At 38.5% G+C, this 13,438-nt stretch overlaps 2 protein-coding genes across 6 annotated transcripts in view; both read right to left on the reverse strand.

The window, feature by feature from the left end:
• Positions 1-560: 560 nt before the first annotated feature.
• adss1 (adenylosuccinate synthase 1) lies at positions 561-6,583 on the reverse strand. The gene is made up of 13 exons (XM_015042547.1): positions 6,293-6,583; positions 4,599-4,701; positions 4,454-4,516; positions 4,317-4,367; positions 4,171-4,237; positions 3,977-4,084; positions 3,815-3,896; positions 3,404-3,530; positions 3,162-3,316; positions 1,535-1,659; positions 1,323-1,420; positions 1,069-1,218; positions 561-901 (listed from the first exon to the last, which is right to left on the reverse strand). Exons 1-13 carry the CDS (start codon positions 6,479-6,481, stop codon positions 849-851), a joined length of 1,371 nt encoding a protein of 456 aa, XP_014898033.1. The 5' UTR covers positions 6,482-6,583; the 3' UTR covers positions 561-848.
• A 2,086-nt stretch (positions 6,584-8,669) lies between these two features.
• The window catches only part of LOC106953640 (inverted formin 2), a 23,484-nt gene continuing 18,715 nt past the window's right edge, over positions 8,670-13,438 (reverse strand). The window contains exons 17-23 of one of the 5 annotated variants that reach the window (XM_015042543.1): positions 13,185-13,305; positions 12,920-13,084; positions 12,540-12,642; positions 11,636-11,788; positions 10,086-10,904; positions 9,759-9,821; positions 9,066-9,107 (exon numbers count right to left, since the gene is read on the reverse strand). In XM_015042543.1, the coding sequence (XP_014898029.1) occupies positions 9,760-9,821; positions 10,086-10,904; positions 11,636-11,788; positions 12,540-12,642; positions 12,920-13,084; positions 13,185-13,305 (1,423 nt within the window). In that variant the 3' untranslated portion in view covers positions 9,066-9,107; position 9,759. The other 4 variants (XM_015042544.1, XM_015042542.1, XM_015042541.1 and 1 more) reach the window with 4 other exon arrangements.

The following is a 13,438-nucleotide window of genomic DNA, read 5'->3' on the forward strand; positions in this document are numbered from 1 at the left end:
ATGACCTTAATATTGTATCATGTTTTTGATCCGAGTTTGTTTCACAGCATGAAATGTCTGAATGACTGCTCATCCAAGACTGGTGATTCCATACTTTTTGCCAGGGGTTGTAAAGTAAATCCAACAACAAACAATTAGCCTAAACATTTCTCAAATAAATAATTAGTGTCAAATACAGATTTGGTATTTGTATTCTTATACTACCAAATAAATGAAACATTATATTAAGGCACTTAAATTTGAACATTTTCTTTTAATTTTATGTAGAAGGCCAACAAAAGTAGGACTCACTTGTGAGAGGAAAATGATTTGTAGTTTTCAAAATATTTTACTAATAGAGTTCTTAAAAATGCAGCATTAGTATTAATCTCGCTATACTTAGATAGCCCTAAAATCTAGTGCAGCCAATCAAGCAATCAGAAATGACCTAATTAGTAAATATAGTCCACCTGTTTGTAATTTACTTTCAATATAAATACAAATCTACAGAGATGTCAGAGTTCTGTTAGTGAACAAACACTTTTAACATTTAGCACATAGGGAAGTTCAATAGGGTTAGATTATGATTTAGTATATCAAGCTTTGGAAATCTCATATACATTAGTTCAGATAGATGGATAGAAACTTTGTTGATAGCTTTGAGGACATTCATGTAAGCTTTTATATTGCTGCTCATTGTAGCACCTTCAAAACCGGGTATGTTTGATTGCCTCAGAAAACACTTGATCGACACATCTCATTTGTTGTATACACATCTTTTTTTATTATGTTTTTCAAAGAGAACATTTCTTTGCAGCTAAAACATGCCCCTTGGTGCCAGTCCTTTCTTCTGTGAGTTGTATTTTGGTTTAGAACATCTGGATCATGCACTCTCTGGACTTTCCAACACCAACCCACTTGACTGGAATGAGATGGAGAAACGGATGATCAGAAATAGCTATAGAAGTCATCATCAAAAGCTAAATTAATTTGTTAATTGTGTCTGTTACTAGACAACATTAATTGTTAATCTTTGAACTCCAGTGGAAACTGAAGTTTGAAGATTTAGGATTTTCTTGTCAGACATACTGGGGACTCCAATGTGGTTCTCAATGAAACGAATGTAGTTCTGTGCCTTGGCTGGGAGATCATTCCACTTCCTGGCTGCAGATGTGTCTGTCTTCCAACCTGGGAAGGTCTCATATTCCACCTCCACTTTGTGCAAAATGTCCATGTTGGCTGTAATTAAAACAGAGCAGGCATTCTCAATCTTTACATGGGGTATTAGAACAGGCAATGTCATAAATCTTTTCTATATATATTTTTTTCTTTTCTATTATTACCTGGGAAATGAGGGATTCTCTTCCCACTAAGTTTATAGGCAACTCCGACTTTAATTTCATCAAGCACATCCAGAATATCAAGTTTTGTCAAAGCAATGCTGGTGGACACAGGGACACAACACGCTTAATTAGATCCAGTTTTATCTCTTGAAACGGTAACTAGGATGGTGTAAGACTGCAAGTGTATGAATTACGCTTCTCGTGATACTCACGCAGTAAAGCCATTAATCATATGAGCATATCTGAGAATGACAAGATCCAACCAGCCGCAGCGCCGCTTCCTTCCTGTGGTCACGCCAACTTCATGACCTCTTGTCTGGAGTAACTCTCCAACTGCCTGCAGAGAACAGAAAATAATAGGCTATTCTGTCACTTCAAGGACTTGAATGACGTCAGTTTATGCAGCAGTTGCTTTGGCAACATAAACAAAAGAAAATGACAGTAATGCATCACACATGCAAGAAGCTGATTTGACATCCGGACCTTTAACTCTCTGGTAAGTTCCTGCAAAAGGTAACATAATTCCGGCTCTTACAGTAAGAATATCCTTAACCAAGAATCTGGCCCTAAATTTATCCATAAGAATATGTGGTGTGATAAATTTGACAGCTGCACCAGCCGAAATAAACTGTTTACACAGTTACAGGCTGTATGTGTCAGACTGAAAATCCCAATGCTACCCCATATACTAAGGTTTTCAAAAGTTACAGTTACATTTTCTATCACACCATTTCTGTAGCTTAAAGAAATTGAAATGAAAGACTGATGGCACAATTATTTTGTCTTACTGTGTGTGGAGCTAAGAATAAAGCAGCTTTAACCACCATTTACCAACCCAGATGCTCTTCAGATTAAGGATGGAAATGATGCAAGAACAAACAATCTGTCAGCTGCTCTGAAACAAGATGATTTTTTTTTTTTGCTTATTTGTAAGTCCGGTCACTTTGGAATTAGGTAGCGGTTAGAAAAATCAAGGAAATTCTCCCTTTAGGTAATAACATGAAGATGGTATTGCATTTGAAGAAAGCAATTTGATCTTAAGCAAAATAAGTATTTCCCGCTTATTTTAAAGGATTCTAGACTTTATAATCTTTCATTCAACCTCTAAAATACTTAGACAGGTCAAGCCCAAATTAGGTTATTGTACTCCAAACATAGATTAACAAAGACGTTTTGAGGTTTGTACTTTTCTTAGGATTGAGACCACCTTACATTGTAGCAAGTATTAGAGCAGAACTATAAAGCTTAGCAGCAATGCCCCTCCTCCACCTGCGGCTGTGCACTGCCAATCAGATGACCGACATGAGAACTTTCCTCATTGAGGCAGATACATTTTTCTATTACAGAATGTGACAAAATAAACACAGACAGGTGGGTGTGAAAACTAAAGAAGTGCCAATCATTACTAATATTTAGGTGATCCAGCATGCTTGTTACATAGCCAAGTGCAGGCTAACTATTTCAGCAAACTGTCCAGCCAATTAAGCTGCTAATATCAGTTTGTTAGCTTTGTGTTCCTTTCTAAAAAGCACATTTCCTGATAAGTGTAATATTCTGCATTATGTAACCATAAAACATTGTTACAGCTTATAATATATCTAATGTTCAATGCTGTATTGAATTATCAGCAATAGAAATAATTGCTAATTTTCTGTTTTAAGTGAGCGTAAGATCCAACAATACCTTTTTGGGTTTAAATTTCTGTTTAAATACCACCTTTGACTCCTTTGAGTCAAGGATATCACACTATTAGACATGAATACCCACATGGTGTTAGTAGTATTAGTAGAAACAAATTTTCCCAGATACTAAATTATTGATGAAACATCAAAGTCTTACATTTAGTTGTTCTGTGGGAAAGGCTCCAATTCCCACTCTGGTGGTGTAGGCCTTGGATACACCAAACACATCACCAATGTTTAGTGGTGGGATGCCGAGTCCAGTGCACACCCCTCCCACAGTGCAGTTTGATGAAGTTACAAAAGGATATGTGCCTAAAAAAAAATTGCAGCATCACTGGCCTTCACTAAAAACATGCTATTTTATGTGTTCAAGATTACTTTGGAATGCTGAAGGTTTACCAAAGTCAATATCAAGGAGAGCAGCATTGGCCCCTTCAACCAGAATCTTCTTCGGAGGTCCATGAAGAGCTTCATACATGTAATAGACTCCATCTCTGACCATTGGGCGCAATCGCTCTGCAAAATCCTTTGTGAAAAAGAAACACTTTTATAGTTGATACAAAAGACTTTTATAGCAACTTTCAAAGTTGGACGCTTTGAAAGTTGCACGGTAGTGTTGAGTGACTGAGATAATCTTGGTGTTTTGCAATATTAATACTTTCAAAAGTTAGGTGACCAGATTAGGTGCATTTGTCTATTTTAAAAAAAGACCTAATGAAATACATTGAAATATAGTAAACTATGGAAAAAGCTCAAGGGCTATGAAAGATTAAGAATACTTTTGCCCGGCTAACAAAATCCCACACCTACCTTTAGTTTTTTTAGTTGGTCATCAACATCAACTGTCAAGGAGGGATACATGGACTGGTAATGATGCACAAGATTCTTAAATCTGAAAAGAATTTTCAAAATATTATGATCCATATACATAGAAGACTTTGACATATTGGAATATTTTCCTTTTATTGTTACCTGGTGGAGAAGTCATTGAAGTCGCCCAACAGGTCACATACACGCAGCCCAATGCGAGAAGCTTTGCTGGAATATGCTGGACCAATGCCCTTCTTTGTTGTTCCAATGCTGTCATGGAAAATAAGACACAGAATTAATGAGGATTAGGACAGATTAGGAACATATCCAATTCTGATTTTCCTTGTATTCCTCACTTCTTTCCTTCCTGTGCTTGTCTTTCTGTCTCCTGCAAGCCATCAACAACTTGGTGGAAGTCAAAGACTGAGGGGAAAGATAAGATTTAATTATGTTAAACACACAATTATTGCAACAGATAATTATCTGAAGGAAATGTGCCTACCAAGGTGAGCTCTGTCTGAAACTATCAGTCTCTTCTCCCAGCCTTTCAGACCTGGTCATGGAATAAAAATCACATCTAAATGAGAACACAAATTCATACTTCAGACTTTCTTTTAAAAGTATTTTACAACAAAGTACCTTTCTTCTCATTTTTATCTCCCTCTTCAAACAGTCCAGGAAGATGTATGACCACGCCGTTACCTAAAGGAATCAAAGGAAAAGACTCAGTAATGCTGTGAAGGCTGTGGTTTCTGAGAGAGTCATAAGAGTAAAGCCTTGTTACCGATGAGTGAAATGCCTTTGGCGTTTATGATTCCACTGGGGAGAAGGTGGAAATCATACTCTTTGCCGTCCACTACCACTGTGTGTCCTGCATTGTTGCCCCCCTGTAAAAGCAATGGTAAATGTATGGCACCTTGCAAATATATTTATGAATTTTTCCACATTTTGTCATGCTACAACCAAAAACTTCCCTCTATTTTATTGGGATGTTTTCCGATAGGTCAACACAGTGTAGTGAATGGTTGTAAAGTGGAGGTTTTTACAAACAAAAATGTAAAGGTTTGAAATCAGTCTGTTACCCCTAAAATTAAATCTAGTGCAAACAATTCCCTTGCACCTATTCCAATAAGCACATCTGTGTGTAATTTAATCTCAGTATGAATCCAGCTGTTCTACGAGAACAGAGAACAGCGAGGAAGCATCATGAAGGTGAAGGAACCTACCAGACAGACCAGAGATAAAGTTCTGGGAAAGTTTAAAACAGGACTGGAATATAACGCAATGTGTGAAAGTTTGGACATTTCTCTGAGGACTGTTCACATGAAAACTATGTCTGAGTGTGGCGCAACTGAAAATCTACCAAGAATATCCACCTTAACTGATTTGCTGGGAAAAGAGAGAATTAATCCAATGAGCAGCCAAGAGATCCTTGCTATCTCTGGATTAGCTGCAAAGATTGATAGCTCTGGTGGAGGAACATGTTGCCATTTTCTTCCATCATAATTGTATACTCTTTGTGGGAAATCCAATTATAGCCATAAAAAGTCTTATATGCAGTTTTCCATTATCCCTACTGAAGACAAGCATGGGGAAGAAAGTCCTCTCCTTAGATTGTAGGGGAATTGAACTTAGAAAATTCATCTGAGAATCTGTGAAGAAAATTAGATTATTGTTGTCCACAGTAATTATGAAATTATGAATGTTATAGAATAGTAAGTAATTATATACAAAGTAATTTTGTTGGTCTATCAGGTAAATCCTCATAAAATATCCTTATTGATGCTGGTGCTTGTGACAAAAAGAAATGTGGAAAGGTTCAGTGGGAGTCAAGACATTTTACTGTATTGTTAACATCAGAATACTTAGTGGAAATGACAAGTCTCATATTTGTGTGACATGGTGACATTTTGTAACCACCAAGCTTTTCCAGAACCCAATTTAACAGGCTTGGCGCTCTGCTCTTTTCCCCCACTAGACTGGCCTTCTCACATATCAAACCAGCCAGAGAATGTGACCTCTCCGGCCCTGAGGGTGGGGCTCTAAAGCCTTCAGAACACAGGGTACCACAACACCCCGACTGCTGAAAGGATTGAGTGTGTGTCTCCGTGTACGATTGACCTTTACAGTGTTGTGTGTCAATGTACTTGGACAACAAACCTGTCCGAGGTTACTTTTCCTAATTATTTGACATGAGATGGAAATGAGATTCCACTTTATGTTGCATTTATTGGTACACTTGCCACAATTATTGTTAAATCAGTTAACGACCAATAATAATAATAATAATAATAATAAAAACTTGCTAAAAGGGTTCCAGAAAGCACAATTGATTTCCAGGTGTTTTCCAGTCTGAACGTCAGTACATGCCCGCTTTTATTCTAAGATGTGCAAACCCTCTTTCAAAAAAATGGCACGTCACTGAAACCACTACATAAAAAAAAAAAAAAAAAAAAAACCCCAAATTCTGATTTTTACCTGGCATCGGCAGATAATGTCAGCTTCGGTGGCCAAAAGGTCGACAACTTTCCCTTTTCCCTCGTCTCCCCACTGCGCACCGAGAACCACCGTCACCTTGTTCTCCGCGTCGCTGCGCGCTCGCTTCTGTCCAGCCGCTGTCGGCTGGTTCTGGGTTTTCTGCTCCTTGGACGACCAGTTGAGCGACATAACGACGCCTGCTTTAGTCTTTCAGTCTCAAGAAGACTAAGCTGTCTCCAGGAGAGGCATTGCCATATCTGTAACTTCAGAAGGGGTGATGTCAGAAGCAGACGCACAGAGACACGTAGCTCTCCAAGTGGTTTCCACCTCTGCTCAAAAGCTTTGACACACAAGGGAATATTCATACATTTACGAGCATGACAGGCAAAGATGTTTATGCAGTAATGTGTTTTCACGCTGAAAATGCAGACACAATGTATATCGTTGAGGACAAAAATATACATTTTTAATCGCTTTAAAATTAAATAATTAGCTATACCAGTGGCATTTTGCTAAAAATAAACTTAATGTCAGACAGTTGTATGTTGGTCTTACATTTTGAAAACTAAATATTCATAAAAATGCTTTTTATTATTATTATTATTCTCAAATTGATTCCTCTAACTTGTTTATGAGCTGAAACATTCAAAGTGTGGCACAAATGCAAACCCGAGGGCTGTTTCAGGATAGTGGATTAGGATATCCTGGCTGAGTCTGGACTCGGTTTTACAAAAGCAGCAGCACATAAGTTACCATGGCGATTTATCGCAGCTAGTCTGCGCCAGACCAGGTTAACAGTCAGGTTTAGTTATGCCTAGTGTCGTCTGCTCAGTTTGTGGCCGATCAGAAACCAATGAGTTTCGTCAGTGATTTCATCTGTATCTGTCTGTTTTAGTCTTTCTATCATCCACTGATGATAAAGAAGAGAAGCAAAGGCTTTGTAATCAAGTCAGGCCTAATAATTTGTAGCATGCCGCCCTGAATGAAGAATGACACTTTACTGAAGATTTGTAAGTCCAATTGCAATAAATCTTAACTTAAAAACGTTTAAAACTTAAAATTACTCTACTTTTGTAATTAAAATACATAGTCTGAGTCCCACAAAATTTGAAGCATATACTTATTTAGATAGTAAACATGCCTTGTGCCTCTATCAAGGAAGCTGCTCATAATAAAATATATTTTATAAACTCCGTTACCTTGTCTTTTGATTGCCGTTAAGCTGCATTTGCGCTAACAGTTAAAAGGGAAGCGGTGCCTTCAAAATAAAAGCATCACAACTCAAACAGGAAATCAGCCATGGTTAAAATTAATTAAGACTAAATCATTGGTACAAGTCATTAGTACATTATACTCAGCTGTAAAATTCTTGACCTGTTGTCGTGTTCGTTCTATATAAATAAGATGTGTAGCAAAATAGAATAACATTAATTCATTATTAAAGTTATGATTAAGGTTATGAAATGATGTTCAGATATTTTCCTTGAAGAATTAGTGCCAAAAAGCACAATCCATGGTTCCATAAATTAAGGCACCATTTATGGAACCAATTAATTAATTAATATCATATCAGCCCACCACCACCATCATGCTTGATCCTCTGCATGATGTCCTTTTTTTCTGTAATGCTCAGTTTTTTCCACCAGATTTCACAGCACACCTTCCAAAAAGTCAACCTTTAATCTTTTCAACTGATTGATTATTTTCACAAAAGTCTTGGGTGATAAGGTTTTTTTTTTTTTTGTAATATGCTAAACAAGCCTTTGTGTTCTTAATTCATGACTGGTTCTGACCTTGGGAATTTGCTATGGACACAATTTTGCCCAGAACAATGGCCTTAACTGAAGCAAGTAATCCCTGCAGTGCTTTTTTATTGTGACCTCCTGACTAACTCACTGAGGTCTGTGCAATATAGCTTTCATTTTCCATGGTTATGTTGTGTTCAATAACTTTGAATTCTTTGTTCTGTTATGGGACTGCTCAGTGGGATATTGATTCCTGGGAGTGAATCCCAGGATGGCATCTTTCTGATTGGAATATTGATGTTTTCTCTGTTCATGTAGGAATTCTCTCCAGGGAATCCAGCTTGCTCCTAAAACATATCAGGTTAATTGGTATGTATACTTCTCTTCGTCTGTTATAATATAAGATGAACTTATTTGGAGATGTTTCACCCATTTTCATCAACTGTCAATAAATGTGGCCAGCAATGTATATCATGGCAAATTTTATTGTTATGAAGCACCCAGCAAAAAAACAAAAAGGGCTGGGGGAAAAAAACACTTTGAGGGGAAAAAAAAAAAAAAAAATAAAGAAAATTTTTTTAAAATATATTCAACATTAAAAGTTAGTTATTTATTTCACAGATTGCTAGAATATAAAGAAATTGAGACAAAAGCTGCTTTTTTTTGTTTTGATAAAGACATCTCGCAACAACATTATCTTCTCGATGGGCGCTGCAGGGTAACCACAACTCATAGCAAAACACATTTCACTAATTAATACAAAATATACAAACATATAAAGCACATTCATATTTATATATCTTAGAACAGCTCTGCATTCATATAAACAAACTCTAGTTTACATAAAGTGACACTTCAACACCCATGCTGTGCAAAAATCAGACTTGGATGTTTTACTTCTTGGTCAAGGGGAGATTCTGTAGACGACCAATGACAACTTCAACATCTTCAGAGAGTTCTTGCAGTAAATATTCTCATTTTAGACCATTAAAAATCTTTTCTTCAGCTTATAAATCCAGTATGAAATTAACATTTTCTTTTTCCTCTCGATTTCTTTTTTCTGGAATCACCTGTAGGGAAACAGATATCAAAATGAATACAGGGGAGATACATTTTTCCAAAAATACTTTAATATATTTAGAAATATATAAATGTACAGATTAAAATGTATCTAAATGGAAAGAAAATTACATATTTAAATGTTTAAGTGATGAAACATTTGAATGCATTTACATTAGTTTTCATTGCGTTAAAAAGCACAGAGCCAAGTTTACAGAAAGCACATGGGAGACTGTTGGTAGACAGTCCCACTTGTTGTTCCAGAGAATGGACAGTTAAATATGGACAGAGGACACAAAAGTGAGATTTTATGGGGAAAGTCAACAATGACACCACAGCGACTTTCACACTGCAAGTCCGACCGAGATCAGAACTGGATTAATTGCTGCGCATGGCAGTGCGGCGGCAGGTTTTTGCTTCCACCAGCTTTGATTGGCATTAGAATCACCTCAAGGAAAGATTTCAGCATGACCAAACACTGAGTCTGAAGAGTGTTAGAGAGCAAGCATTAAAAAAGGGGTTCAGACGACACAGACAGATGAAAAATATCCTGATTCCAGTTAGACCGACAGATGACGTGTTATTGGCACAGAGCTCTGACGATGATTGAGTTCGTTAGGATAATCCTGATTACAGTCTGGCACCGGGTCGATGTGACCTACCTCACTGCAACACACAGCCTGATTTATGTTTAGTGTGTCGTTTCCCACTTTTCCCACTGTTACCTTGTGTTTCAGAGAGTCAAACGGAAAACAGAAGATTCAAAACAAACTGACCAGAGTTAAATCCATTCAGTATTTAATATTTGCATTTGTACTGTTCCTTAAAAATGGGTGAGGTCATGCAAAAGTGCTCATATAAATTCACCAAGAGATATAACATGAAAAGTAAATTGAACAAAGCAACAGAAAATATGGCTTCCCTTTTAAGAAACAGTGAGAAGCTAGCATTCAAAGTATGATCTTTATTGTAATGAATGAATGGGTTACCTTGACTACTCCTTTTTTTGCTTCGCTTAAAGAGCTTCAGCTGTTTCTTTGGTTCAGGGGCAACAGAGGCGGACACTTCCTCAGAGACCGACGGCACGTCTTCTGGTTCCTGCCCATCTGGCACGTCGCACCCGCTGATGCCCTCATCGAGTGCAACTACACTCGTTTTCGGTTCCGAGTGTTTCCTACTCCAAACTTCGTCCTCCCCACATGTCCTCACAGTTACATATTCTTTGTCTTCACCTTGTCCCCTCGCTTCTGGTAAATGGCTTGTTTTGTGGTCTCCTTTGGGAAGTTCACCACATTTCCCGTTAGTGTCTGTAACAGATGAACCTTCTTGGTTATCGAGGCTTTTGCTAATGCCGGACTCATCTGAGACTTCATGCACCAAGGTTGATGCGCTGTCCAGCACGGCCTCAAGCAGGTCTGAATCTGACAGGGATGATGGACTGAGGACGCTAGTCTCCGTTGAATCTAAAGAAAAGCTGTTTGTATGCAGTCCTGGTTGAACTTCAGCCTCAGGTGGTGGTGGTGTTGTGTCTGGCACAGAGGCAGTGGGTTTCTCTCGGTCTTTACCGGCCTGTAGCGATGCCGGCCTTTCCAGAGGGGTGTGCGTCGTCATAGATGGCTGTCCAGGGGTTGGATTGGGAGGCACCGCTGTCCCATCTTGGCCTGCACTCGGCTGTGGAGCTTGTGCAGTCTCTTCCGACGGGCTGATGAAGCCGTTCACTTCGCCTTCGGGGCGCTGGGGATCCTCTGAGTGAGGCTTGGTGGGAGTGGAGGGTGCGGCTCCTTCGTCTGCAGACTTCACACTTGAACCTGAAGGAGAGATGCAGGTTGTACTGACGGAGGTACACAGGGCCAGTCAGAAGTTTTCATCCACAAAGTGCGAGTTTCAATGGCTTTTAACTTTTAATGACTTGATTTGAAGAATTTTTTCAGGGAAAGAATGACTAAAAACGACCCACTGATAATTTACAAAGGAAAACAGTATAATAATGTCACGATTAGAAAAAAGGCAAAATTATAAAGAGACTAAAAATCAATATTTTGGTGCCTACTAATATTTGCATAACCATCCCTAATCACCCATAAGCATATTTAATGAACAATCAGCAGAATTGGCAGAGCTTATTTGGTTTCTTAACATGACTGTGACTTTAGTTACAGGGTACTTTTTCTTGTAAAGGTATTGAAGTTGTTTGCTGTGTAACCATTTCAAATAAAGATCGGTTCAAATATTTCCTCAAAAGCCAACCATGTCAATCAGAGCATATAGACTCCTGAGCGGCACATATTAGCTGAATTACTGTCCTTCACTGGTGAATCACAATAAGCAAAAAACACACAGCAGGCGTGACAAAGAGCTCATCAAGCAAAGAAACTCTATAGTAGCTTCACGAAGCAGCTGCAACAACGTTAGCTTAGCTAAATGCAGGCTGGGCAGAGAAGCACATATAATCTTAGAAGACAGGTTGGTGGTTTGCGGTTAAAGCATTGAGGGATGGAGCAAGGAGCTGAGGATGGAAACCACCGTCTCTTGTCCTTACCAGGTGGGCAGGCATCTCTACGCATTTCACTAGAGGAGAGGCTTTCCGAATCGCACCTTGGCCGGGTCTTTCTCAGGCTGAAACCTTTCCTGATGTCTGCCAAGAGGTGGTCGATGATGCAGCCATCGTTTTGTGGCATAACGCCTTTCTTTACTGCAACAAATAACGTCATTAAAACAATGAAAAATATTAGAAACACATTCTGGTGAGAAATATACAATTACTGCTCGTAGGACAGATTTATGTTACAGCACTGGTCCTGCATAGGACATAAACATACATTTTTTTGGTTATTTGGACATCAGAAGTATAAGGAATCACTTGATGCTGAGGAGATATTTACAGTATGCCCTTTATGTTGAATTTCTGGGAAGATATCAAAGAACCAGGGCTCAAAACTACATTTACTAAGGATTTGGGTTGCATATTAAGTGGGCTCATGGTGCTCATTACCTCTGATAAATGCCAAGGGGGAAATGGGAAAACTGTAGACCATTTTCTCATTCCAATCAATCAAAAGTAAGTTTGTTGGAGAAATTGTTTTGTTGAGAACGCAGCTTGCCAACAAGAAGCAGTCAGCCTTCTTGTTGGGAAAAGTAAATTAATGTCATAAAATTGTCAGGAGCTCAATTTAGTCAAAAAGTTATGATGTGCAGCAACTTAATGGCCCAAAACAGCAAAGCTGACTTGTCAGTTACGACACAGGGATGTTTAAACCCAACAGATGAGGAACAGTGATTTTCATTAGTGTTTGTTCGTCAAACTAAAAGAAACAAAAATTATAAAAGCTTAAGTAGGTGACTGGAAAGTTATTCTTTTGCCCTGGAAATTTTCTCCAACTTGATTAAAATAAATAAATCTATATTTTTGGGACAGCATTTTAGATTTCGAAAGCAAAACTTACTTATTTTTCCATTCTCTCCCTTCCGTCTCTTGGATTCTTCTTCTGCCAGCTGCTTCTTTCTCTTCTCAGCCTTGGCAGCTTGTTCTTTCCTCATTTTGTTCTCCTTTCATCGTGAAACAAAGAGTGTCACCATCACCGATGAGTACCAAATATACACCGCAATTTGTCTTTGAATCACTTAGGCGGAAACAATAACAGCCTTCATTCAACCTCGAGTCAATTGATACATATATTCCTAACTGAACTCCCACACATGCAAGTCGGCCTCAGCTGCGGAGTGTCGTACAGACTCCACACACACACGCACACACAAAAAAAGCGGTTTTAAAGTAAATCTGATATTATTTGAGATGACTAGCATTGGATTATTTTCCCCTCACCTTTAGTGCCTTGATAAAAAGTTCTCTGAAAGTTCTGATGGTTCCGAAGAGCTCCTCCAGTGACAGCTGACTCACATCTTCGCACAAGTAGACAGCCAGGTCACTTCTCTTCTTCTCGATCTCTGTGAATCTTTCATTTAAACTTTGGCACGCCTTTAGATTTTCCTGCAGTAAAGAGCAAGGCCACCTCTTAGGATGTGATCCAGCTGCAGGGAAAGAAAACATAAAAGAGGCAAACATTTTTTCCTTCAGAGTGACCTCTTACCTCAAGGATTTTTGCGTATTGCTCCTTCACCTCATCCACAGAGTTTGACACTTTCTTGGCAGAGTCATTGAGCTGTTTGAGCAAAGCACCAGTTTCTGCCTGCATGGACTCCAAATTGGCCCTAGGAAGAACCCAAGCCCTTTGTTACATATATTTTACAGATCAGAGAATCTGAATGAAAACATCTGTGCAATAGAGCTACAGAAAAAAAAAAAAAAAACCCAAAAATTTTAAAGTAAAAAAACCACCCTCGG

This window comes from Poecilia latipinna, unplaced genomic scaffold (genome assembly GCF_001443285.1).
Source record: "Poecilia latipinna isolate Pla-1442-1.1 unplaced genomic scaffold, P_latipinna-1.0 Scaffold594, whole genome shotgun sequence".
Classification (NCBI taxonomy): domain Eukaryota; kingdom Metazoa; phylum Chordata; class Actinopteri; order Cyprinodontiformes; family Poeciliidae; genus Poecilia; species Poecilia latipinna.

Excerpts from the sequence above, each read along its gene's own strand:
- adss1 (XM_015042547.1), bottom strand. The coding sequence starts at position 6,481 with ATGTCGCTCAACTGGTCGTCCAAGGAGCAGAAAACCCAGAACCAGCCG. Across the intron at positions 4,238-4,316 it reads TTCAGACAGAGCTCACCTTG|TCTTTGACTTCCACCAAGTT; the intron begins GTAGGCACATTT and ends CTTTCCCCTCAG. Across the intron at positions 4,085-4,170 it reads CAAGCACAGGAAGGAAAGAA|CATTGGAACAACAAAGAAGG; the intron begins GTGAGGAATACA and ends TTTCCATGACAG.